The sequence below is a fragment of the Chiloscyllium punctatum genome, chromosome 1, assembly GCF_047496795.1.
Source record: "Chiloscyllium punctatum isolate Juve2018m chromosome 1, sChiPun1.3, whole genome shotgun sequence".
In the NCBI taxonomy this organism is placed as follows: Eukaryota; Metazoa; Chordata; class Chondrichthyes; order Orectolobiformes; family Hemiscylliidae; genus Chiloscyllium; species Chiloscyllium punctatum.
The window spans coordinates 22,443,675-22,470,638 of record NC_092739.1 but is presented as its reverse complement, the minus strand read 5'-3'; the positions used below and the strand labels follow the sequence as shown (position 1 = coordinate 22,470,638).

The following is a 26,964-nucleotide window of genomic DNA, read 5'->3' as shown; positions in this document are numbered from 1 at the left end:
AGGAAGAGGCACTTGATTGGTCAATGCCGTGACGTAATCCACAGCGACGTCGGTGATGGCCATGGCGGAGAGGGGAGCGCGAGTTCTACGGGCCGGAGGCCGTCTCGCGCTGACTTTAAGACCCTGCCCGGGGCGGGGAAGGGGCCTCGCGCTCTCCGCGGCCGTTACACCCTGCCCGGGCCGGGGTAGGGACCTCGCGCTCTCCGCGGCGGTCAGAGCCTGCTCGGGCTGGAACGGCAGCGGCTTCGCCGTCCACAGGTTAGTGATCGCAGGCCAGTCCGCCCCCGTCTCTTTTTTTTCTTCCCCCGAGGCGCTGGGACTCCGTTTCAAAAAAAAATTTGCAAGCCTCCGTGTTCCCAGCCCTGATGATCTCTCTCTTCCCCAGTCACTCCGACCCGTTTTCATTGACTGACTGATTCCTGTACGTTCCGGGTCTCGGCCTTCACATTCTCCCGCTGGCTCTTCTGTGTCTCTCTGCAATTCGTACAGCCTCATCCCCTTCTGAACTCCTTTCTGATTCATCCCTCCATCCTATGCGTCCCTCCCGCCTCCTCTTTCCCCTCTCCCCTCTCCCCCTCTCCCCCTCTCCCCCCTCCCCCGTCTATTCACGTCCATTTCCTTCTGAAACATTGAGCTGCCGTTAAACTGTCTGGAGTCCAGTAGATATGTAACTTATAAAATGCAAATCAATGATCAGCAGTGCTGCCTCGCTGCGCCAGGGATTCAGCTTTGGGTGAAGTTTCTGTGTGGAGTTCGCACGTTCTCCCTGCGTCCGTGTGGGTTTCCTCCAGGTGCAGGTTCGGTGGATTAGCTGTGCTGTTGCTAAAAATTGCCTCGTAGTGTCCGCGGATGTGCAGTTTTTAAAAAAAATCCATGTGGATCACAGGGATGATGCTCTTGAGATTCGGTCAAACTCGTTGGAATGAATGACCTATACCTGAACTGCAGGCGTTATATGATTCTGTACAGCAAAGAGCATGGTTCTTTGGTTTTAATAGCTTTGAGCATATGCTCAATGTTGCATCATCTCAATGCTCCCTTCTCAATATTTGTTAGATTAGATTACTTACAGTGTGGAAACAGGCCCTTCGGCCCAACAAGTCCACACCGACCTGCCGAAGCATATACCACCCAGACCCATACTCCTACATTTACCCTTTTACCTAACACTATGGACAATTTAGCATGGTCAATTCACCTAACCTGCACATTTTTGGGATTGTGGGAGGAAACCGGAGCACCCGGAGGAAACCCACACAGACACTGGGAGAATGTGCAAACGCCACACAGTCAGTCACCTGAGGCGGGAATTGAACCCGGGTCTCTGGCGCTGTGAGGCAGCAGTGCTAACCACTGTGCCACCCACGCATGGTGGGCCTGCAGTTTTCCTTGTTGTCCTTGGGCCTGCAGTTTTACTGTAGTGTTTTAAGATACTTTGATTCTAGGTAAGAATTTTCTTTTTAAAGTTGTATTTAAAAGATGTACAAAATTGACCGGGAAATGCTAGTCCATCTGCAGAGTGCTTTGACCCTGCTACATTTGAATGCCTTAGACAATAGACAATAGATGCAGGAGTAGGCCATTCTGCCCTTCGAGCCTGCACCGCCATTCAATATGATCATGGCTGATCATTCCTAATCAGTATCCTGTTCCAGCCTTATCTCCATACCCCTTGACTCCACTATCTTTAAGAGCTCTATCCAATTCTTTCTTAAAAGAATCCAGAGACTGGGCCTCCACTGCCCTCTGGGGCAGAGCATTCCACACAGCCACCACTCTCTGGGTGAAGTAGTTTCTTCTCATCTCTGTCCTAAATGGTCTACCCCGTATTTTTAAGTTGTGTCCTCTGGTTCGGCACTCCCCCATCAACGGAAATATGTTCCCTCCTGCCAGAGTGTCCAGTCCTTTCATAAGCCTATATGTTTCAATCAGATCCCCCCTCAGTCTTCTAAACTCAAGGGTATACAAGCCCAGTCGCTTCAGTCTTTCCGTGTAAGGCAATCCTGCCATTCCAGGAATTGACCTCGTGAACCTACGCTGCACTCCCTCACTCCCCTGATGGCTCTGTCCTGTTCTTGTATCTCTTATCTGTCAGTACTACTGTGTTCATTAGTTGTCCATTCTTTTCAAAATGCTCAAATGTTTTTATGATGAGTCCGATTTTAAAATATAGCACAGCCTATCCCAATCTTTGCATCCACTAGCCCTCCATAAGCTGTTCAATGAAAATTAATTAGTATTCCAGTCATTTTGTTGTTCAGGATAGGGGAAAGAAAGTCACTGCTGCTAATGTGTAACTCTGTTGCATTGTTCTCATTCATTCTTCACTCATAGCATACCCTTCACCCCAGCTCTCAACCATAAACATTCTCTGATGTGCCTCCAATGCAAGTCCAGCAAAAGTTTTATTAACTGACACCTATGGGACCAGGAGAGTACTTGTTGATCAAATATTTTGGTTGATCAAGAAGACCACATCAATGTAAAAATGCAGGGGATATATACATCACTGTTATACTTTACTTACAGCATAAATCACTTAAATAACAACAAAACTTTGCCTTAAATAAAACTTAATGGCAGAGAGCCTTCTCACTCGCCTTCAACTGACTGCTCGGACATCACTGAGATTGCGATATTACAGTAAACTTCCAGATTTCAGGTTTATAACTTTTGCCAGCTTATCAAGAGTTCCAGTTTGTAAAATGTCAGATAAAATAAAATTTGTTGTAAATCCTTAAAATGAATCCACAGCTACATACTGTGCATATTCTAGGTTTAAATAATGCCTTGTACGGCTGTAGCAAGGCTTCCTACTTTGTGTTCTAGGCCATTGCAGTAAAGGTCAATATTCTGTTTGCCTTTATTACTTACTGCACATATATACTAGCTTTTCATATTTTGCGTACAATGGGACATAGGTTCCTCGACTGGAATGTTTGACACAATCTAGGTGTTTGGATAACTTTACTTCCTATCAAAATGGATAACCTAAATTTTACCAATATGTCATCTGCCATTTTTGCTGACTGACTTTTGTAGATCCTTTGCATCCTTGTAACTCGCTTTCTTATTTATCTTTGTATTGTCAGCAAATTGGGCTACATCACTTTGTCCATGCATCCAATTAATACTATTAACTGGAATTCCAAATTTGGAAATGACCCATTTATCTCAACTGTTTCCTGTTATTTGCCCAGTCCCCTATTCATACTAATATTTCCCCTAGCATGAATTCAAATCTTGTGCATTAACATTTTATATAGCGCATTATCAAATGTCCTTATTCACCTTGCTCATTACACAGTCATATAGCATGGAAGCAGACGTTTCTGTCCAACCTGTCCATTCCAGATATAATTCCAAACTAAACGAATCCCACCTGCTTGCTCCTGACTCGTACAACCTCAACATGACTTCCCAACTCCTATACTAAAACAACTGAGCAATGAAGGCAAGTGTGCCAAATGCCTTTTTGACCACCTTGTCTATGTGTGACTCAAGTATCAAAGAATTAGGTACGTGAATCCTAGGTTCTTCTGTTATACAACACTACCAAAGGCCCTACCATTAGTTGTATAAGCCCTACCCTTGTTTGTTGTACCAGAATGCAATATCTCACATTTATCCAGATTGAACTCCATCTGCCACGTTGCAGCCCATCCTCAAATAAATTGACAGACATGATTTCCGTTTCATAAATCCACGTTTACTCTGGTTACATATACTATGATTTGCTGCTCAGGGTGGCATGTCAGTTCAGTGGTTAGCACTCCTGCCTCAGTGCCAGGGACCGAGGTTCAATTCCAACCTCTGGTGACTGTCTGTGTGGAGCTTGCACATTCTCCCCGTGTTTGTGTGGGTTTCCTCTCTGTCCAAAGATGTGCAAGTTGGGTGAATTGGCCGTGCTAAATTGCTCATAGTATTCAGGGATGTATATGTTAGGTACATTAGTCAGGGGTAAATATAGGATAATACGGTATGGGTCTGGGTGTGGACTTGTTGGGCAGAAGGGCCAGTTTCCACACTGTAGGGATTTTATTCTTTTCTATTCTGGTTCTGACCTTAATCCATTTCAATATTTTCCTAATGCCTGATTATAGGCTAACTTGCCAGTACTTTCTTTCATTTGGTCGTCTTTCTTTCTTAAATAGAGGGTTGTCCAATCTTCTCAACCCTTTCAGATTCAAAGAATTTTGAATTCAGTTCACCCGAGGGTGCAGCTATGTCCAGGGTTGGTGGTGGTTACTAGAATGATTTGTTTACCTAGTCCTTTTATTTTGATCAAGATTCCTTTAAGTTTATTTCTTTATGCCACCTCATTTTCCTTGAGTATTGCATAGTTTTTTAATATTTTCTACTGTGAAGTAAGATCCATTTTCTCAAAATCTCTGCCATTGTTTCTCATTAATGTCCCAGTCATTTCCTCTAAGGGATCAATCACTTGTAGAAGCTCTTGCTGGCTCTTTACTCCTTAATTTCCTTTATCCATTTTTAGTCATTCTTTGCAACATTTTGCTTTTTATTGCTGTAATTATGAAAAGCACAAATTGGCATTGTAGGTATATCTGCTGAGCTGCGAAATTGGTTTGTAGATGTTTCATCCCCTTTCTAGGTGAAATCCTCAGTGCTGTGGAGCCTCCTGTGTAGTTCTGCTGTACTGTGTTGTTTGGAATTTAAGTTTTGCATGCTTGCAACAAAACCAAATAAATTCCAACCAATGCAGTCCAGGAGAGCTTCATAGGAGGCTCCACAGAACTGATGATGTCATGTAGAAAGGGGACGAAATGTCTGCAAACCAACTTCCAAGCTTGGCGAGCATACCCACTGCAACTGCAACCAGCATCCGAGCTTCAAATCTTTACGCAAACCTTGAACAAATTAGTATCATTGAATATTTTTAAGGGTAATTGTTTCAGACCCATGTTTCTTACCTTCAAAGTGAAAGTAATATTCTGCCTTGCTCTGAAGGTTAGCATTCCAGACTAACCTTCGGGGCAGTCTCATCCCATCACAGCTACCAAAACTATGGATTCTGTAGTCTGACACAGTTCCTCCTTACTCCATGACTTGCTTAGGTCAATCTTGCGCAGACAGCAGGACTCACAGATGATCTCTACCTATTTTTCTGTTCAGAGCTTCTGAATGCTTATGACTGACCCTTGCTAGAAGTTGTAAATTTGAATGTTGGTTTAGATTGGATATATTGTCTAAGCTGGAGCATGAAAAACTGCCATTAGGATGAACTACTGTCCAATTATCCCTGAAGGCCTTCAGATGAATGAAGGCACATTTGAGAAAACGAGAATGACCAACCTTAATGCAATGTCATGTTTTAAAATGCAACATTTACAATACAAACCTAAGCAAGCTCTGAACTGAAAATTAATTAATTTCTAACTCCATTACTACCAATTGATAGTGGTTGTCTAGTTCCAGAAAAAATAATCAGTTAGTGTAGTTATAATTCTCTCCATTACTGTGAATGTGTTGATTGCAATAATTTTAGTTAGACCTCAGCTTAATTCTTAAATATTCTTCATCAGAGAGTCAGACATCAGAGAGTCCAACCAGTTCATACCGAATATAATCCCAAACTAAACTAGTCCCACCTACCTGCTACTGGCCTGTTTCCCTATAAACCTTTCCTATTCACGTATCCATCCAAATGGATTTTAAATGTTGTAATTATACCTTCATCCCCTACTTCCTCAGTAAGTTCATTCGACACTGAAACCACCTGTGTAAAAAAAAATATTACCTCCTGTCTTTTTTAAAGCTCTCTCCTCTTTTTGAAATGCTTCTTTAAAAGAGAACTTTAAATGTTCCTTAGATTTTTCTGTACAGCAACTCGACAGAAAAACACTGGACAAAGCTATGATGATGACCAAAGCCAGACTCGGAATGCAGACAAAGCAGAACCCAGCCCAGCAGAGAAGATACTTGTGGAGGAAAAGAATAAGTTGGAGGAGCAACTGAAGGACCTTACAGTAAGCATAAACTAACTAAACTTTGCATTAATTCTAGGTTAGAAGGTGATTAGTTGGGATACGTTGTTCTAGGACACTAATATTTCGACCATGCAAGACAGATTATGCTGGATCTTACTTACTCCTTGTATTTTCCACTTGTCTATGAGCACATGTGAATGTTGGAAATATTATGAAAATTGCTATATCTGTTTTCACAATGTTTGAACAAACTTGTTTTCAGTTTGTGAGGGATGTTGCGGGGGTGGGCTCGGTGCTTTGAACAAGTGGAGTTCGGTACTGCAATTTTGAAGAGCACAATTAACACTTTTTTGAATGATTTTTGTGTACTAGTGCTGGAACCAGGCCATGCTGTTACTGGCCTAAGTGGAGATCGTTGGCATGTATGTTACTTACAACACTATCGATAATATGGAATTATTTTAAATCGTAGAACTTGGCCCCACCTGAGACATAGTGATGAAACAAGTGATACTGCCACTACCCAGAAAAATTACTGTAGAGTACTCTGAGATAAATGAGAGGTCTCTGGTTCTTCAAGGATTCGAAGTGTAATCGATGTAAAATTTAGCCTCTATTATGGTTGTATTGATTGACTTAAAGGTAGTTATATATTAACCTCAAGTTTCTGAGATAGGGTCATAGGGTACAGCATGGAAACATACCCTTCGGTCCAACCCGTCCACGCCGACTAGATAGCCCAACCCAATCTAGTCCTACCTGCCAGTACCCGGCCCATATCCCTCCAAACCCTTCCTATTCATATACCCATCCAAATGCCTCTTAAATGTTGCAATTGTACCAGCCTCCACCACTTCCTCTGGCAGCTCATTCCATACACGTACCACCCTCTGCATGAAAAAGTTGCCTCTTAGGTCTCTCTTGTATGTTTCCCCTCTCACCCTTAAACTATGCCCTCTAGTTCTGGACTCCCCAACCCCAGGGAAAAGACTTTGTCTATTTACCCTATCCATGCCCCTCATAATTTTGTAAACCTGTTTAAGACCTTTTTCTTGTACTTTTCCTCAGTAACAAAAAATTTTGATTCTGATTTTGTGTAATGTCTGAAATGTGGCTGACCTGAAGTGCTACACAAAGTTCTTGTAAAAGGCAGCTCTTTGCTGGAGGGTAGTTCAAATGACACTTGCTAATTACTTGCTCACATCATATATCTAGGTTGCTTAAGATTGAGATGAGTAATCTCTTTACTCCGGTGAATGTTTTGAGTTCTGTACCACAGAACTGTGGCAATTAGATCATTGAGTATGGTCAAAACAGAAATTGACAGATTTATGGAGAAGGCACATTGAGAGAGCTGATCAGCCATGATCTAATTGCATATTGGAGCAGGGAATAGTGAAAGACCAACTCCTGTTGTGTGACACTAGAAACTGAATTCCATCAGTCTTTGATCCCTCGGTAGTATCACATTTCCAGTGGACATTTGTACATGGTGTTCATGAAAAGGAAACTTACAAGCATTTTCCCTTCATGAGCCCAGTGTGCTAATATCAATTGAGTTCCTTTCTTATGGCACCAATTCTCTAATCCAATGATTGTACATGTTACCTTCCTAATTTTGTATGGTTTAGGTCATTGCTTTAACCAATTGAATGTGAAGGTGAATTTTATAAATTTTAAATACAATAAGAATTTGTCGTTATTTAGCTTAACTTTTGAAATAAAAGTGCCAAGTTGATATGGAAAAATAAGAACACTTGCTATATTCTGCAGGACAAGTATAAACGAGCACTAGCAGATGCTGAAAATATACGTCAAAGGAGCCAAAAACTGGTTGAAGAAGCTAAATTATATGGTAAGAACGTCTTGAGATTGGACACAGTGTTAGAACTGTGGTATCTATACTAACTTATTATACACTTGTCCTTCACTTACAAACTGTCGATGTCAGATATTTGGGATGATGTACTCCTATCATGTATGCTGTGGTTGAGAAAACATGACGTGAGCTTTCTTAGTACAGTTACTGCAGTAAAAGGTGGAAATACCATGTGTTTCTTGCTCAAATTGTTTGTAGGTATTTCCTATTGGGGTTGAATGTCCTTACCTTAAATTTAAGCTGTGTTAGAGTAGAATGATTTGTTTTCAAGCAATGATTGAAATGATTCATGGGGCTGAGAGATGCCAATAAGGCAGTATTGAGATTATTTCTTCATTCTGGAGTAGTGATTTTTGAGACTAGTGTATTGAGCTGAAAGGAAACCAAAACTCCACCTGATAGTCACGTCTGGTTTCCAGCCATTACTTCTCTGGGTGCAATTTTTTTTTTCTGATTTAAAAATAACTCCTCCCTTCCCCCGACATTCCCCCCACCCCCACTTCCACTCCACCTTCCCAATCACCATATGCTTTTTAAGTCATTATCTTAGTTTTCTTATGTAGCATTTGAAGAATAAGATATGTGGTGTGGTTAAGGACATGCCTCTGGAATGCCAATCCAGTTGCATTACTATTATACCATCATAACTATTCTGTTCTGATCACTAAAGGATACTGTGGACGTAAGAGAATCTGACAAAAGCAAGATCAAACTTCCTTCAAGGAAATATCCAGCTGATATTTCTTTTTAGTTCATGAAGAAAGTCATTTCAGATACAATTATTTAGTCACTTTTTACTCCTATCAGGCAATAGTCAGGCCTTTACTAAAGATTAAGAATTAGTGGGAACAGAATTACAGTAGGATGTGAATGTTAAATTTCAATTTGTTGGAAATTGTGATTTTTGTCTTGCAAATACTGCCACTTAGTCTGGCCCTGTTGCCCTTATTGATCCATAATTCCTTAAAATTACTTTAATGCATTTGTTTCTGCAACTGTACAATTTGATATATAGCAATTAAACATACAGCAGAAGTCTCAACACCTTTCATTCATAATTTATGAATCATAGAATCCTTAGTGTGGAAACAGGCCATTCGGCTCAATGAGTCCACACCAAACCACCAGAGAGCATCCCACCAGACTCACCCCCATTCTATCCCTGTAACCCTGCATTTCTCATGGCTAATTCAAATAGCCTATAAATCCCTGGACCCTGTGGGCAATTAAGAGTCATAGAGATGTACAGCTTGGAAACAGACCCTTCGGTCCAACCCATCCATGCCCACCAGATATCCCAACCCAAATCAAGTCCCACCTGCCAGCACCTGGCCCATATCCCTCCAAATCCTTCCTATTTGTATACCCATCCAAATGCCTCTTAAATGTTGCAACATTTATCAGCCTCGACATCCTCTGGCAGCTCATTCCATACACATACTACTCTGCGTGGAAAAAGTTGCCCCTTACGTCTCTTATATCTTTCCCCTCTCACCCTAAATTTATGCCTTCTAGTTCTGGACTCCCCGACCCCAGGGAAAAGACTGTCTATTTATCCTATCCATGCCCCTCATAATTTTGTAAACTTCTATAAGGTCACCCGTCAGCCTCCGCTCCAGGGAAAACAGCCCCAGCCTGTTCAGCCTCTCCCTATAGCTCAGATCCTCCAACCCTGGCAATATCCTTGTAAATCTTTTCTGAACCCTTTCAAGTTTCACAACATCTTTCCGATAGGAAGGAGACCAGAATTGCACGCAATATTCCAACAGTGGCCTCACCAATGTCCTGTACAGCCGCACCATGACCTCCCAACTCCTGTACTCAAAACTCTGTCCAATAAAGGAAAGCGTACCAAATGCCGCCTTCACTATCCTATCTACCTGCAACTCCACTTTCAAGGAGCTATGAACCTGCACTCCAAGGTCTCTTTGTTCAGCAACACTCCCTAGGACTTACCATTAAATGTATAAGTCCTGCTAAGATTTGCTTTCCCAAAATGCAGCACCTCGCATTTATCTGAATTAAACTCCATCTGCCACTTCTCAGCCCATTGGCCCATCTGATCTAGATCCTGTTGGAATCTGAGGTAACCCTCTTTGCTGTCCACTACACCTCCAATTTTGGTGTCATCTGCAAACTTACTAACTGTACCTCTTATGTTTGCATCCAAATCATTTATGTAAGTGACAAAAAGTAGAGGGCCCAGTACTAATCCTTGTGACATTCCATTGGTCACAGGCCTCCAGTCTGAAAAACAACCCTCCACCACCATCCTCTGTCTTCTACCTTGGAGCCAGTTCTGTATCCAAATGGCTAGTTCTCCCTGTATTCTGAGATCTAACCTTGCTAATCAGTCTCCCATGGGGAACCTTGTTGAATGCCTTACTGAAGTCCATATAGATCACATCTACTGCTCTGCCCTCAATCTTCTTTGTTGCTTCTTCAAAAACCTCAATCAAGTTTGTGAGACATGATTTCCCATGTACAAAGTTGACTATCCTGAATCAGTCCTTGCCTTTCCAAATACTTTACATCCTGGCCCTCTGGATTCTCTCCAACAACTTGCCCACCACCAAGGTCAGGCTCACTGGTCTATAGTTCCCTGGCTTGTCTTTACTGCCCTTCTTAAACAGTGGCACCACGTTAGCCAACCTCCAGTCTTCCGGCACCTTATCTGTGACTATCATTGATACAAATGTCTCAGCAAGAGGCCCAGCAATCACTTCTCTAGCTTCCCACAGAGTTCTCGGGTACACCTGATCAGGTCCTGGGGATTTATCCACCTTTAACCGTTTCAAGACATCCAGTACTTCCTCCTCTCGAATCAGGACATTTTGCAAGATGTCACCATCTATTTCCCTACAGTCTATATATCTTCCATATCCTTTTCCACACTAAATACCGATGCAAAATATTCATTAAGTATCTACCCCATTTTCTGTGGCTCCACGCAAAGGCCACCTTGCTGATCTTTGAGGGGCCCTATTCTCTCCCTAGTTACCCTTTTGTCCTTTAATATATTTGTAAAAACCCTTTGGATTCTCCTTAATTCTATTTACCCATTCTATCTCATGTATCCATTTTGCCCTCCTGATTTCCCTCTTAATTATACTCCTACTTTCTTTATACTGTAAGGATTTCACTCTATCCTGTCTATACCTGACATGTGCTTCCTTCTTTTTCTTAACCAAACCCTCAATTTCTTTAGTCATCCAGCATTCTCTATACCTACCAGCCTTCCCTTTCACCCTGACAGGAATATACTTTCTCTGGAAGTATCTCATTTCTGAAGACTTCCCATTTTCCAGCCGTCCCTTTACCTGCGATCATCTGCCTCCAATCAGCTTTCGAAAGTTCTTAGAACCTAAGACCCATAAGACATAGGAGTGGAAGTAAGTCCATTCAGCCCATCGAGTCCACTCCGCCATTCAATCATGGCTGATGGGCATTTCAACTCCACTTACCCACATTCTCCCCGTAGCCCTTAGATTCTTGTTGTCTCGAGGAATTATCAATCTCTGCCTTGAAGACATTTAGCGTCCCAGCCTCCACTGCACTCTGCGGCAATGAATTCCACAGACCCACCACTCTCTGGCTGAAGAAATGTCTCCGCATTTCTGTTCTGAATTGACCCCCTCTAATTTTAAGGCTGTGTCCACGGGTCTCCCCACCTAACGGAAACAATTTCCTAGCGTCCATCCTTTCCAAGCCATATATTATCTTGTACGTCTCTATTAAGTCTCCCCTTAATCTTCTAAACTCCAATGAATACAATCCCAGGATCCTCAGCCATTTCTCATATGTTAGACCAACCATTCCAGGGATCGTTGGTCTAATACCATCAAAATTGGCCTTTCTCCAATTTGAACTTCGACTTTTAGATCTGGTCTATCCTTTTCCATCACTATTTTAGAATTATGGTCGCTGGACCCAAAGTGCTCCCCCACTGACACCTGCCCTGCTTTATTTCCCATGAGTAGGTAAAGTTTTGCACCCTCTCTCATAGGTCTATCCACATAGTGAATCAGAAAATTGTCTTGTACACACTTAACAAATTCCTCTCCATCTAAACCTTTAACACAATGGCAGTCCTAGTTGATGTTTGGAAAGTTAAAATCCCCTACCATAACTACCCTGCTATCCCTTATCAAAAATGCCTCTCCCCACTCCTCTCTTGCCTCCCTTTGTATCCTTCCTGTAGCATTTGTATCCTGGAACATGAAGCTGCCAGCCCTACCCATCTCTGAGCCCGTGTATCCGTAATTGCTATGATAGCCCAGTCCTATGTTCCTAACCATGCCCTGAGTTCATCTGCCTTCCCTGTTAGGCTCCTTGCATTGAAATAAATTAAACTGCATTTATTACTGCCTTGTCCCTGACTGCGTGACTCACTTCTGCTCTCAGCTGTACCTGTCTCAGATCGATCTCTTTCCTCACTATCTCCCTGGGTCCACCCCCCACCTTACTAGTTTAAATCCTCCCAAGCAGTTCTAGCAAACTTCTCTGCCAGTATATTAGTCCCCTTCCAATTTAGATGCAATCAGTCCTCCTTGTACAGGTCACTTCTACCCCAAAAGAGATTCCAATGATCCAAAAATGTGAATCCTTTTCCCATACACCAGCTCCTCAGTCATGCATTCATCTGCTCTATCCTCCTATTCCTGCCCTCACTAGCTTGTAGCACTGGGAATAATCCAGATATTACTACCCTTGAGGACCTTCTTTTTTAAATTTCTGCCTAACTCTCTGTAATCTCCCTTCAAAGTCTCAACCTTTTCCCTTCCAATGTGGACAGTGACCTCCTGCTGTCTCCTCTCCCCCGTGAGAGGATTCTGCACCCTCTGAGACATCCTTGATCCTAGCACCAGGGAAACAACACACCATTCTGCTTTTTCACTGCTGGCCACGGAAACATCCGTCTGTACCTCTGACTACAGAATCCCCTAACACAATTGATCTCTTGGAAGCCGATGTAACCCTCGTTGCATTAGAGCTAGTCTCAATACCAGAAACGTGGCTGTTCGTGCAACGTTCCCCTGAGAATCCATCACCCCCTACATTTTCCAAAATAGCATACCTGTTTGAAATAGGTATATCCACAAAAGACTCCTGCCCTAGCTGCCTACCTCTCTTACCCTTCCTGGAGTTAACCCATCTATGTGACTGTATCTGAGACATCCTCTCCCCCCCACCCCCATAACTGCCATCCATCACATACGTTGCTGTTGCAAATTCCTCATCGCTTCTATCTGTATCTCCAACCGATCCACTCGATCTGATAAGATTCGCATCCAACAGCATTTATGGCAGTTATAATCCACAGTAACCCTTAAACTCCCACATCTGACCAGAAGTACATATCATTGTGAAGGAGCAAAAATTGCCTTTGCAATCTACAGACCCAGAAAATAACACCGTCTTATTCCTCTACTGCCCCAGGTTAAATTAATATCTATGGCTTATATTTTAAGTTTAATCAAGAGACTTATCTCCAAAAACACACAAATCAAGAATCCACTATACTCACTACTGCAGCCTTTCTCTTGGACAGACTTAAAACAATTAACTTATCTCTCTCTCTCTCTCCCCCCTCTCCCTCCTTCCTCCCTTCCTCCCATCACCATGTGCTTCCTTTGTCTGCTCTTCTCCCTTTTAAACTGTCGTTGTTTTGACTGTTTTTTCCAAAGTTCCAAAACAATGCAACAGCATTTAAAACAGTAATCGTTGCTCCTGGAATTAGAGGAAATCACCTCAAAAAGAGCAGCTCTTACAGCCAGAAATTTTTCCCGTCCTCCATCTTGGATTACCCAGAATCCACAATTTTCCACGGGCAATTCACCTAACCTGCACGGTTTGGGACTGTGGGAGGAAGCCCATGCAGACACGGGGGGGGAATGTGCAAACTCCACACAGACACAGGCACCAGTGGCTGGAATCAAACCCTGGCGCTGTGAGGTAGCAGTGCTAACCATTGAGTCACTCTGCTGCTCGGAGGAGTCAACTTTGCGACCTTGTAAAGTTGAAGAGGCTTAGTGTTTTGCTGAGCACTCCTGCAATATATAGTTTTTTGCCTTTAGAATAAGCGCCCTGTTTCCATACTGTCGTGGTTTTTGGGACAGCACAATGGCTCAGTGGTTAGCACTGCTGCCTCACAGCACTTGGGACCTGGGTTCAGTTCCCACCTTGGACAACAGTGTGGAGTTTGCACATTCTCCCTGTGTCTGCGTGGGTTTCCTCCCAGGTGCTCCGGTTTCTTCCCACAGTCCAAAGATGTGCAGGTTAGGTGAATTGGCCATGCTAAATTGCCTGTAGTGTTAGGTGGATTCGTCAGGGATAAATATAGAGGAGAGGTGTGGACTTGTTGGGCCAAAGGGCCTGTTTCCACACTGTAGGTAATCTAATTTATTTCCTAGCTGTAATTTTGAATTAAAGTCGACCAGTTGCTTGTTCAGGTAAGAATGGCTATAGTCATGAGTTCTAAATTTAGAGGAGGAAATAAGGTAATAAGTTGCTGAGAAATATTACTGTTTATCCTTGAGGAATTATTTCACATGGCTTCCATTAGGCCTACTAGACTGAAAACCTTTTATTGATGGGAACAATTCTGCAAAGGTTAGCTGATGTTTTAACATAATGCTTAAATTAGCTACTGCTTTAAAAGTAGAAGAAAGGCTATTTCCAATTCTGAAATGTAGTTTCACACTTAAATTTACCATGGTGATGGTGTCATGATGTTGCACATTGGTTACATTCATTAACATGTGCTGATTTGAGTTAGCCTGATCAAATATGATATGGCAAAGAGTCAAGATTTTTGAGAAATGTCCATACAATTGTCAGGTAAAATGGCAAAAAGTCAAAGAGGAAAACACTTCGTGAAACTTTGGCTGCATTGATACCCGCACTGAGGAAATGTAAAGTGGTACTATTGCTATTAACAATGGAAAGTTGTCTTAGAATGACTTTCACAGTTCTTTTCCTAGTATATTTAAAATGTTCTCTCTCGCTTGCTTTTGTACAGTTTGCTTCGAACCCCATCAGTTTTGACTGTAATTTTCCCTTTTCTAAGGTATTCAAGGATTCTGCAAAGACCTGTTGGAGGTGGCAGATATTCTTGAAAAAGCAACAGAAAGTGTGCCGAAAGAAGAGATCTCAGGACAGAACCCGCACTTGAAGAGTCTTTATGAAGGTCTAATCATGACTGAAGGACAACTTCAGAAAGTGTTTTGCAAGCATGGTCTCATCAAGTTGAACCCTCTTGGAGCAAGATTTGATCCATATGAGCATGAAGCTCTTTTCCACACTCCAGTGGAAGGAAAAGAGCCTGGTTCAGTGGCACTGGTGACCAAGATAGGATACAAGCTTCATGGACGCACCCTTCGACCAGCACTAGTTGGTGTTGTCAAAGGAACAGAATAACTATACTTAGGACTGAACAGTAGAATACAGTTCATCTCTTTGACTAATGGATATTGTTTTTCTGTTTATGAAGAATTGAGGATAATTTCTCATAGAAAATCTGAGGGTCTGCAGATTTGAAAGATGTTTCACAATCAAGTGAAATTAGTTTTTTTTTCTCCTGTTTTAGTTATTGGTCATCAATAAATATTCAGATCTATTAACTGTCTCCCACACAGTTTGCAACAGACATTTTTTCCTCAGATGTAACATTTGGCCTTAAAGTCTAATGTAATTACTATCCAGTTGTCTTTTGCCACATCTTTTTTCCTCTACACTTCATATTATAAAAGCTAAACTAGTTTTCATAAAGGAAAACATCTGTTGTTCAAAGTATCGATTTGTCTGGTCTAATACGTAAGTAACTGTCCTCTTTGTGGACAGTTTAGTATTTTACATTTAGTCCTTAATTGTGAATTGTACAAAATTGAATTCAATTTGTTTAAGCATTACTGTTAGAAAACTGATCAAATTATGAAATATTAAGTTTAATATTCCTGTATGTGTAAATTATAGGTGCCAACCTTTTCTGTGTCAGTGTCACTTATAATGCAACATCAGGAATTGATATACGGAATTAGTCCCTGTATATTCTGTAGATTTCAAGGAACGATTGCATAATTGAACAATTTATTTCCCTTACTTGTGGGAAGCACAGAGAAGCTAACTACTACAATTGTTAAAGATACCGCAATTTAAATAAATCTGACCAAATTAAACTAATTGTTTGCAACTATTCTAAACTATAAGATGGAGGACGGGAAAAATATTTGTAACAGCTGCTCCTTTTTTGTTGAGGCATTTTAGGTGTTGGAGGTGATTTCCTCGAGTTCCAAGAGTAGCAATTACTGTTGCATTGTTTTGAACTTTGGAGGAAAGAAATATCAAAACAACAGCACTTCTTTAAAAGGGAGAAGAACAGACAAAGGAAGCACATGGTGAGGTCAGTACAGGAGAGAGAGAGAGAAAAGAACCCACATTGCTAACTGACTAAGTTAGCAGTTGCTGCCTCTGCTGTTTGAATTCATGTATCGCTAGACATTGGAGTGCTTCTGGAAAAATTAAAGTGAAATTCACAAATGATCTGGGAGAGAGACAGCACAGAAGCAGATAAGTAGATTTTTAAGCATGGCATTAAAATAAGTCTGCAGTAGTGAGTAAAGTGGGTTCTTTCTTGATAGCTCAGTAAAACAATGTCTCTTGTTTAATACTCATGGCTTATGTTTTAAGTTTCATTTAACCAGATGCAGTGTTTTGTAGAGGAATAAGACAATGCTATTTTGAGTCTGTAGATTGAACGAAGCAAAAATGGCCCTTAGTCGAGTGATATGCTCTCCTTGTCAGATGTGAGTTTACGGAAGAGTTTACAGGTTACTGAGTATATCTACAATGCATGCTGTTGGTTGTGAATCCTCGTAGATCAAATGGATCTGTTGGAGAAGCAATGAGGAATTTACAAGAGCAAGGGGATGTGATGGATAGTAGTTATAGGAGTGAGGAGGGAGGTCTCAGATACAGTCAGATGGATGGGTTAACTCCAGGAAAGGTGAGAAGTAGGCAGGTAGTGTAGGGGTCTTGTGTGGCTATCCCCATTTCAAACAAGCAAGTTGTTTTGGAAAATGTAGGGGGTGATGGATTCTCGAACATCGTACAAACAGCCAAGTTTCTGGTATTGAGACTGGCTCTGATATAATGAGGTATATCGGGTTCCAAGCAATAGATTGTTTTGGGGGACTCTAGTCCAAGGTACAGACAAATGTTTCTGTGGCCAGCAGTGAAGAATCAGAATGGTGTGTTGCTTCCTTTAGTGCAGGATCAAGGATGTCAGAGGATACAGAATGTTCAAGGGGGAGGGGGCCAGCAGGAGGTCATTGTACACTTTGGAACCAACGACATAGGAAGGGAAAAGTTTGAGATTCTGAAGGGAGATTAGAAAGTTAGGCAGGAATTTAAAAAGGAGGTCCTCGAGTAGTAATAACTAGATTACCCCCGGTGCTACAAGCTAGTGAGGGTGGGAATAGGAGGATTCACATTTTTGGATTGTTGGAAGCTGTTTTGGGGGAAAAGAAGAGACCTGTACAAAAAGGATGGATTGTACCCAAATTGGAAGGGGACTAATATACTGGCAGGGAGATTTGGTGGAGCTGCTCGGGAGGATTTAAAATAATAAGGTGTGGGAGTGGGACCCAGGGAGATAGTGAGGAAAGAGATCAATCTGAGACGAGTACAGTTAAGAACAAAGGCAAGTTAAACAGTCAGGGCAGGCAGGGACAAGGTAGGACTAATAAATGCATTTTAAATTTATTTCAATGCAAGGGGCTTAACAGGAAAGGCAGATGAACTCAGGGCATGGCCAGGAACATGGGACAGAAATATCATAGCAATTACATAAATTTGGCTCAGGGATGGACAGGACTGGCAGCTTAAATGTTCCAGAATACAAATGCTACAGAAAGGGAGGCAAGAGAGATGGGGAGTGGCATTACAGCTGTACTGAGGGAGGATATTCCTGGAAATATATCCAGGGAAGTTTTTAGATGAAACGGAGAAATAAGAAAGGGATGATAACCTTTATCGGATTGTATTATAGACCCCCTAATCATCAGAGGGAAATTAGGAAACATTTGTAAGGAGATCTCAGTTATCTAAGAATAATAGGGTGGTAATGGTAGGGGATTTTAACTTTTCAAACAGACTAGGAGTCTTATCGGGTGGAAACAGGCCCTTCGGTGGAACCAGTCCACACCGACCCTTTGACTAATGCACCTAACACTATGCAATTTACTATGGCCAATTCACCTGACCTGCACATCTTTGGACTGTGGGAGGAAACCCACGCAGACACTGGGAGAATGTGCAAACTCCACACAGAGAGATAGTCACCAGAGGCTGGAATTGAACCTGGGACCCTGGTACGGTGAGGCAGCAGTGCTAACCACTGAAGCATTGTGCTGCCCCAAAAACCACAACAGTATGAAAACAGGCCCTTTGGCCCAACGTGTCCACACTGACCCTCCAGAGTAACCCACCCAGACACTTGGAGAATGTGCAGTTTGCACAATCACCTGAGCCTGGAATTGAACCCAGGTCCCTGGTGCTGTGAGGCAGCAGTGCTAACCACCAAGGGTTTAGATGGAGAGGAATGTGTGTAAATGAAAATTTTCTGATTCAGCATGTGGATGCACCTACTACAGAAGGTGCAAAACTTGACCTACTCTTGGGAAATAAGGCAGGGCAGGTGACTGAGTTGTCAGTGGCGGAGCACGGTCGGTTTCTGTGCTGTACATCTGACTATATAACTTTCAAAAGTTGCTTGGGAGTAGATGTTCACAGGTAAAAGGACGGTTGGAAAATGGAAAGCCTTCAGAAATGAGATAATGAGACTCTAGAGACAGTATATTCCCTGTCCGGATGAAAGCAAAGGTTGGTACAGGTAGGGAATCCTGGGTAACTAAAGAAATTGAGGGTTTGGTTAAGAAAATGAGGGAAGGATGTGTCAGGTACAGACAGGATATATAAAGTGAATCCTTAGAGTATAAAGGCAGTAGGGAGGGAAATCAGGAGGGCAAAAAGGTAACGTGAGAACTTTGGCAAATGGGGTTAAGGAGAATCCAAAGAATTTCTAAATACATTTAAGGACAAAAGGGTATCCAGGGAGGGAATAGGGGCCCTCTAAGATCAGCAAGGTGATCTTTGTGTGGATTCGCTGGAAGTTGGGGAGATAATAAATGAATATCTTGTTTATTGTGGAGAAGGACATGGAAAATATAGAATGTGTGGAAATAGATGGTGACATTTTGAAAAATGACCATATCACTGAGGAAGAAGTGGTGGTCGTCTTGATACGCATAAAGATAGATCCTGATTAGGTGCACCCTAGAACTCTGTGGGAAGCGATTGTTGAGATATTTGTATCATTGATAGTCACAGGTGAGATTCTGGAAGACTGGAAGTTAGCTAGGACACTTAATGGTAAGGTCCTAGGGAGTGTTGCTGAACAAAGACCTTTGAGTGCAGGTTCATACCTCCTTGAAAGTAGAGTTGCAGATAGATAGGATAGTGAAGGCGGCATTTAGTATGATTTCTATTATTGGTCAGTATTGAGTAGAGGAGTTGGGAGGTCATGTTGTGGCTGTACAATATGTTGGTTCAGCCATATTTTGGTATATTGTGTGCAGTTCTGGTCTCCTTCTTCCTTTCAGAAGGATGCTGTGAAACTTGAAAGGGTTCATAAAAGGATTTACAAGGATGTTGCCAGGGTTAGAGGATTTGAGCTAGCAGGCGAGGCTGAATAGGCTGGAGCTGTTTTCTCTGGAGCGTCAGAAGCTGAGGGGTGACCGTTGGAGTTTTATAAAACATGAGGGGTATGGATAGGATAAATAGACAGTCTTTTCACTGGGGTGAGCAAATTGAGAACTAGAGGGCATAGGTTTAGGGTGAGGGAGAAAACATAAAAAGGACCTAAGAGGCAACATTTTCACGCAGAGGATGTTGTATGTATGGAATGAGCTGTCAGGTGGTGTTGGAGGCTAGTACAATTGCAACATTTAAAAGGCATCTAGATGGCTATATGAATAGGAAGGGTTAAGGGATATGGACCAGGTGCTGGCAAATGGGACCAGATTAATTTAGGATATCTGGTCAGCAGAGAGGAGTTGGGCAGAAAGATGTTTCCATGCTGTACAACCGACTCCTTCACAAAGCAAGATAAACTCTAGCTGTTTGGCAAGGTGTAAGAAGATTGATCAACCAATGGCACAGATAGCCCATCTGACATTAACTTTAATATATTGGATGATGAGTCTTTAACTAGTAAGAGGCTTTCATTTGTCTCTAGTTCTGTACTCTAGCATGTCAGGAGTCACATCCACTATTAGTACTGCAGGTGTTCAGCAGTTGGCCTGGACATTGAGATATATACAGGATCTCACTTTGGCCAAGCTGGAAGGATTATGTCTGCTCCTACTTATGAAATTAATTTAGAGATCCTCAGCTGGATAATTGCCCACACAGCTTTGGTTTGACTGGGCTAGTAACTGATCCAAATCTTCCTCCTACTCATAAATGGGGGAATGAAAAGCAAGCCATTTTAGATTAAATCAGATTACCTACAGTGTGGAAACAGGCTATTTGGCCCATCAAGTCTACACTGACCCTCTAAAGGAGTAACCCACCCAGACCCATTTCCCTCTAACTAATACACCTAACACTACAGGCAATTTAGAAATGGCTAATTCACTTGACCTGCACATCTTTGGACTATGGGAGGAAACCGGAGCATCCTGAGGAAACCCATGAAGACATGGGGAGAATGTGCAAACTCTACCGTTACCCAAGGCTGGAATCAAACCTGGGTCCCTGGTTCTGAGAGGCAGCAGTGCTAACCATTGAGTAACAGTTGCTCCTTTTATATTGCTCACGTTCCCCTTATACTCACTCAACAGGCGGTTGTATGTATTGTTAGCACTTAATGCACATTGCCATTATGGTGACAAGGCTACAGGATGACAGGATTAAGTCCTGAATATTGAGATGGGTGATATTCATAAGGAATAGGAAACTAGGTGAAAGTGAAGGTGTGGCATGGTTATTTTAAAAGGATAACATTTATGCAATTAAGTTGCAATCAGATGCATGATAATTTTGGGTGGACAGTGTGGGAAATAAATAAATCTCAAACTGGAGTAGTTTACAGACCCCCTAACAGTAACAATAATGTAAGGTTTAAAAAAAAAAGAAACATTTGCACTTTTGTGGCACAGTAGTAGTGTCTACTTCTGGGCCAGAAGGCCTGGGTTCAAGTCCCATCTGCCCCAGAATGTCAGAAAGCTTCTGAACAGGTTGATTTTTAAAGTATCAAATAACAAAGAATGCTTGTGATCAGGGGGAGTGGATTGTTTTTTTAAAAGCAAACTGGAAAATTTAAGACTTTTAGTAGCAGCCTAGATGAGGAGTTCATAGAATAATTTAAAAAGGTAGAGCAACAAGTTCTGCAACTAAGAAACTGACTGGGAAGCAGGTTATAGAACAATAGAATCTCTACAGTGTGGAAATGGGCCATTCAACCCAACAAATCCACATTGACATTCAGATTAAAAGTAACTACAGGAGTGGCAAACATGACGACTGGTAAGAAGAGAGAAGGGGGGGGGGGGGGGGGGGAAAGAGGTTAACTAGACATTAAATCAGCAAGACAGAATTAGAGGAAGTCAGCTGGAAATGTAACACATTAAATAGGAAAAAGTTTCTACAGAAAGGAAACTAGTAAGTAAAGTGAGTTTTAGTCCTCTACAAAGAATGTTTTGCTTCTGTCTTCACAAAATCATTACGTCATTACTAAATCACAGGTTTTAAAGGGAGAGGGTAACTTGTAATTTAATTACAAATTAATGGTTAAGCAGTAATAAGCAAAATCAATGGAGCTGTGGTATGACAAAGTTTTGACAGATCCTGATGGGCTTCATCCTAGTCTTAAAACAAGGATTAAATGAGTTAAACAGTTCAAGATTTTATGGATTTACGAAAGGCCCCAAATTAGCAAAAAAAAAATTTTTCAAAAAATGAAATGAGACTAAAACAGGCAAGTATAGGAAAGCCATCTTGACATTTGAAAGAGGTCTTGGCTGAACACACAGGCAAACTCAGTTGTTTGGGAAGAGTCAGCATAGTTCTATGAAAGGTAAATAATTTTAATTTATTAGACTTGTTTGAAGGAGTAATGTGGAAGGTCTCTTATAGTGCAGAGGTAGTATCTGTACTCTAGGTCAGGAGACCTAAGTTCAAGTTCCAACTGCTCCAAACGCATGTAATAACATCAATGAATAGGTTGATTAAAAAATAGCTGAAGGAATAATGTGCTGTGGGGGGCATGCTTTATTTGAATTTGTAAATGTATTTGATAATGTACCATAAAAGAGGTTATTGTGGAAAATAAGACACGGTAAAAGGTGATAACATTTAGTATGGATGGAAAATTGCTGGCAACATAACATTAGCATAAAATGGGATTTTGCCTATGACAAAAAGAATGTTTGGATGGGAGGGATGAAGACATGGTAGCTAAATCTACAGAAGACAGGTTGAAAAGTACTAGTAAAGAAAGGAGTTGACAAATGGATACAGACAGAATGAAGAAAAGTGGAAAATAAAAACATTCATTAAACAGCAAATAATTGCAAAATTGAGGTGCAGAGGGAGTGTTCTAGTATGAGTCATAATATTCATGTGCAGGTACAATGTATTAAACATGGTTAATAGGATGCTATTCTTTGAAAAATTAACTAAAAGAAAAAAGGACATCATGCTTCAGTTACACAGTACATATGCAACCACATCTTAAATGCTGTGCATCATTTTGGGCTCTTTAGTTAAGAAATTATTAAGTGCATTGGAGGCAGTTCAGAGATGGCTAACAAGATTTATACCTGGAATGAATAGTTTCTGTTGAGGAAATGTTGATCATTTGAGTTCATAAGTAAGGGTGACTTGATTAAAGTGCAAGATCCTAAAAAAGGTCTTGACTGTGGATGTGGAAAAAAGGTTTCCTCGAGAGTTCAGAACTAGGGACACAGACTGAAAATTAGACATGAGGTAAGGAGATTTTTTTTTTAAAAAAGAGAAAATACTGCCTCAAAAAAAGTGAAATTGACTACTTTAAGACAGGTAGAAACTGTTACTCAAGGGAATCTCAGATTATCAAGATTGATTTAGAACATGGAATTGAAAACATTTGCCATGAAAATATTGAATGGTGGAACAGACTGGAGGCTCCAAATGATCTATTTCTGTTCCTATTTTGTATGTTTGTATCTTAAACATCTTAAAATGCCTAAGATACTTAAAGGGAATTGATGAAATCACATTTGATATTGAATCATGCAAGATGACTTTAAGAGTGATGATCGAAACAATAGATTTTATGGAGTTTTGTAGAAGAAAAAGCAGAAAAGGTTAGGGGAGAGAATTACAAAGCTTATAGCTTTGGAAGCACTTGGCACAGCCATTTTAGCGGAGTGACCTGAATAGAGGATGCTCATCGAAACCAAAAATTTAAAGTTGCATGGGTATCTGGAGGGTTATGGAAACTCAAACCATTGAGACAAATGGATAGTCTGGGGAAAAACAAAACTGTCGTCATTGTCCTATACAGGTGGTGTAGGAAAGTAGCATTGAAATGACCAGCCTGTGTAGAATAGCAGGGCAGGCTGAATTGCCTTCTGACATTCTTAAATATCTTGACAATTCAGTCAATGTTGATCAGTGTTCTCCTTACTAACATCTGGGAGTAGTGCCAAAAATCAGGAGAGCTATTTCCGACTAATCAAACAACAACCTGACAGCCATACGTACAGGCAATACCGTCGTCGTCGTCATCCTTAGATATGTCCCATCCAACTGTCAGGACAGACCCAGTAGACGTGGCAGTGCAGTGGTATACAGTTACAACACTGGCATCTACCTGACAATGTGGGAAATTACACAGGTATATCCTGCACAAATAAAACAGGACAAATTCAACCCAGTCAATTACTACCCCAGTAGTCTACTGTCTGTCATGAGCAAAGTGATAGAATGTGTTACTACCCCAGCAGCTGCTCAGCAACAACCTGCTTAGTGACAACAGTTTAGTTTCCACCAGTGCCACTCAGCTCATAACCTCATTACAGCCTTGGATGGACAAAAGAGCTGAATTCAAGAGGCGATGTGAGTGTGACATCAAGGACCCTAGCAAAAATAGGTTTTGGGGTAAATCAGACACTGGTTGGAATCATATCTGGCACATAGGAAGATGGTTGTGGTTGTTGGAGGTCAGTCATCTCAGTTCCAGGACATCTCTTCAGAAGTGTTTGACAATGATTGCACAAGTGTTCAGCACCATTCCTGTGTCCTCAGATACTGTAGCAGTCAAATGTTCAAATACAAGATCTGAACAACATTCAAGCTTGGGCTGACAAGCAAAAAAAAGTCACACTATACAAATGCCAGGCTTTGATTATCATCAATAAGGAACACTAACCACTGCCCCCTGATATTCAATAGCATTACCATCACTGAATACCCTACTATCAACATCTTGGAGTTACCATGAACCAGAAACGCAACTGGACTTGTCACAAACAAACAATGGCTACGTATACTGTGGCAAGTAACTCACCAGATTCCCCAAAGCCTATCCACCATTTACAAGGCACAAGTCAGGAGTGTGATGGAATGCGGTCACAACAAGCAGCTTGACACCATCCAGGATAAAGCAACCCACATGACTGGCACAACGTCCACTCCTGCAACTACTATCTTGCTGTCTTCAAGATGCACTGCAGACGTTCAAAAATCCTCAGACAGTACCTTCCAAACCAATGACCATTTCCATCCAGAAGGACAAGCGCAACAGCTATATGGGAACACATCCATGTTCAAATTTCCCTCCAAGCCACTTACCATCCAGATTTGGAAATATATTGCTGTTCCTTCACTGTTGCTAGGTCAAAATCCTTGAATTCCCTCTAATGGCATTAGTTGGTCAACCCACAGCATGTGAACTGCAGCTCATCACCACCTTTTCAATGGCAACTAGGAACAGGCAACAAATCTTGGCCTACCAGAGATATTCACATCCCATGAATGAATAAAAATGCGATACCAAATAGAAAAAGGTATTTGTTTTTGCTGGGAGGAACATCTAGGGCCATTGCAATTTCATGATATGAAAAAATAAAATATTGTTGAGTGTGAGAACAGGCAAGAGGATTAGATTCCTGGATTACTGGCTCAATTTCTGGGAAAGATGGGACCTGTCCAGATACAACAGATCGTACCCGATTTGTCATTGGGTGGGATTGATTTTTAATCTAAGACAGGATATAGCCAAAGAGGTTGGGAACTGCCACTTGTAGGAAAGTCCAGAGAGCTAACATTTAAAAATAATAATAGTACAAGGCCAACATGTTTCCAAAAGCTGAAGAGTGGGACTAACAAAGTAGAGAACCCTAGCAAGTCTGTTTGCTAAATCAGTCCAGCCCACTGGTCCGTTTGCATTATCTAGTAGTCTTTCCTCTTTGCAGACATGAAAATTGGTGTGGTAAATAGTGAACTTGCTAACATGTCCTGCATTCATGTCAAGATCACTAGTGCACATTACAAACAGGAAGGGACCCTGTATGGAATCCTGCCAATGTACACAGGCTTCCAGTCCCACAAACATCCTTTGATCATCTCATTCTGCTCTCTAATGCAAACTTTGAATTGATTCTGCCAAATTGCTCTGAATTCCATGACTCTTGGCTTCGTATTCAACATGCCACACTTCAAAACTGAGGGGAAAGTTGAGAAACCATATGTTCATGTTAGGGTGAAGGAAATGACTAGAGAAATTGAGCTTCTGGTCAAAGAAAAAAAAAGCAGCATGTATCAGGTATAGACAGCAGAGTGAATCCCTAGAAGAGTATAGAAAGGAAGAGTACATGGAAGGTGGAAATCAGGAGGGCAAAAAGGAAACATGAGATAGCTTTGGTAAATAGGGTTAAGGAGAATCCAAAGGGATTTTACAGATACATTAATGACAAAAGGATAACTAGAGAGAATAGGGTCCCTCAAACACCAGCAAGGCTGCCTATATGTACAATCTCACAAATAAGTAAAATACTGATTTTCCATCCCTCTGGAGGGGGATATGGAAGCTAGAGAACTTGGGGAAATAATGATATGTTGAAAAGTGTCCATATCACAGAGGTGGTGGTGCTAACATCTTAAAATGCATGAAGATGGATCAAACTCCAGGACCTGATCAGGTGTATCCTTGAACTGTGGAAAGCTAGCCAGCTGATTACTGGGCACCATGCCAAGGTATTTGTATCATCGATAGCCACAGGTGATGTGCTGGAAGACTGGAGGTTGGCAAATGTGATGCCATTATTTAAGAAACATGGTGAATCTGAACGAGTTATTGAAGTTATTGAACGAGATTCCAAATCCATGTAAATCAATTCCTGAGAAAGGCAAGGACTGATCAGAGATAGTCAACATGGTTTTGTGCATGGGAAATAAAGTCTCACTAACTTTACTGAGCTCTTTGAAGTAGTAATGAAAATGATTGATGAAGGCAGAGCAGTAGACATGGTCTATACGAACTTCAGCAAGATGTTTGACAAGGTTCCAGATGGTAGCCTGGTTAGCAAGGTTAAATCACATGCAATCCAAGGAGAACTAGCCATTTGGAAACAGAATTGGCTTGAAGGAAGGAGAGGGGGTGATGGAGTGTTGCTTTTCAGACTGGAGGCTTGTGACCAATGTGCTCTGCAAGGATCAGTGATAGTCCACTGCTTTTTGTCATTTATATAAGTGATTCTAATGTGAAATTAGGAGATATAATTATAAAGTTTGCAGATTACACTAAAATTGATGGTATAGTGGACAGCCAAAGGGATTACTTCAGTGTACTACAGCACCTTGATCAGATGGGCCAAGTATTGGCAGATGGAGTTAATTTAGATAAATGTGAGATGCTGCATTTTGGTAGGGCAAATCAGGGCAGGACTTAATGGTAAAGTCCAAGTAAGGAGTGTTGCCACAGAGTGCAGGTTCATAATTCCTTAAAAAGGGGAGTTACAGGTAGACAGGGTAGAACTGGTGGTATTTGGTATGCTTACCTGTGTTGGTTAGTGCACTGAATATAGGAGT

The 26,964-nt window shown here is 41.5% G+C and overlaps 1 protein-coding gene across 1 annotated transcript; it reads left to right on the top strand.

Annotated features, from left to right (window-relative positions):
- The first annotated feature begins 13 nt into the window (after window positions 1-13).
- LOC140481225 (grpE protein homolog 1, mitochondrial-like) lies at window positions 14-16,007 on the top strand. Its single transcript, XM_072577125.1, has 4 exons — window positions 14-258; window positions 5,834-5,990; window positions 7,725-7,806; window positions 14,900-16,007. Exons 1-4 carry the CDS (start codon window positions 56-58, stop codon window positions 15,247-15,249), a joined length of 792 nt encoding a protein of 263 aa, XP_072433226.1. The 5' UTR covers window positions 14-55; the 3' UTR covers window positions 15,250-16,007.
- Window positions 16,008-26,964: the final 10,957 nt, after the last annotated feature.

Excerpts from the sequence above, each read along its gene's own strand:
- LOC140481225 (XM_072577125.1), top strand. The coding sequence starts at position 56 with ATGGCCATGGCGGAGAGGGGAGCGCGAGTTCTACGGGCCGGAGGCCGT. Across the intron at positions 259-5,833 it reads AGCGGCTTCGCCGTCCACAG|ATTTTTCTGTACAGCAACTC; the intron begins GTTAGTGATCGC and ends AATGTTCCTTAG. Across the intron at positions 7,807-14,899 it reads TGAAGAAGCTAAATTATATG|GTATTCAAGGATTCTGCAAA; the intron begins GTAAGAACGTCT and ends CCCTTTTCTAAG.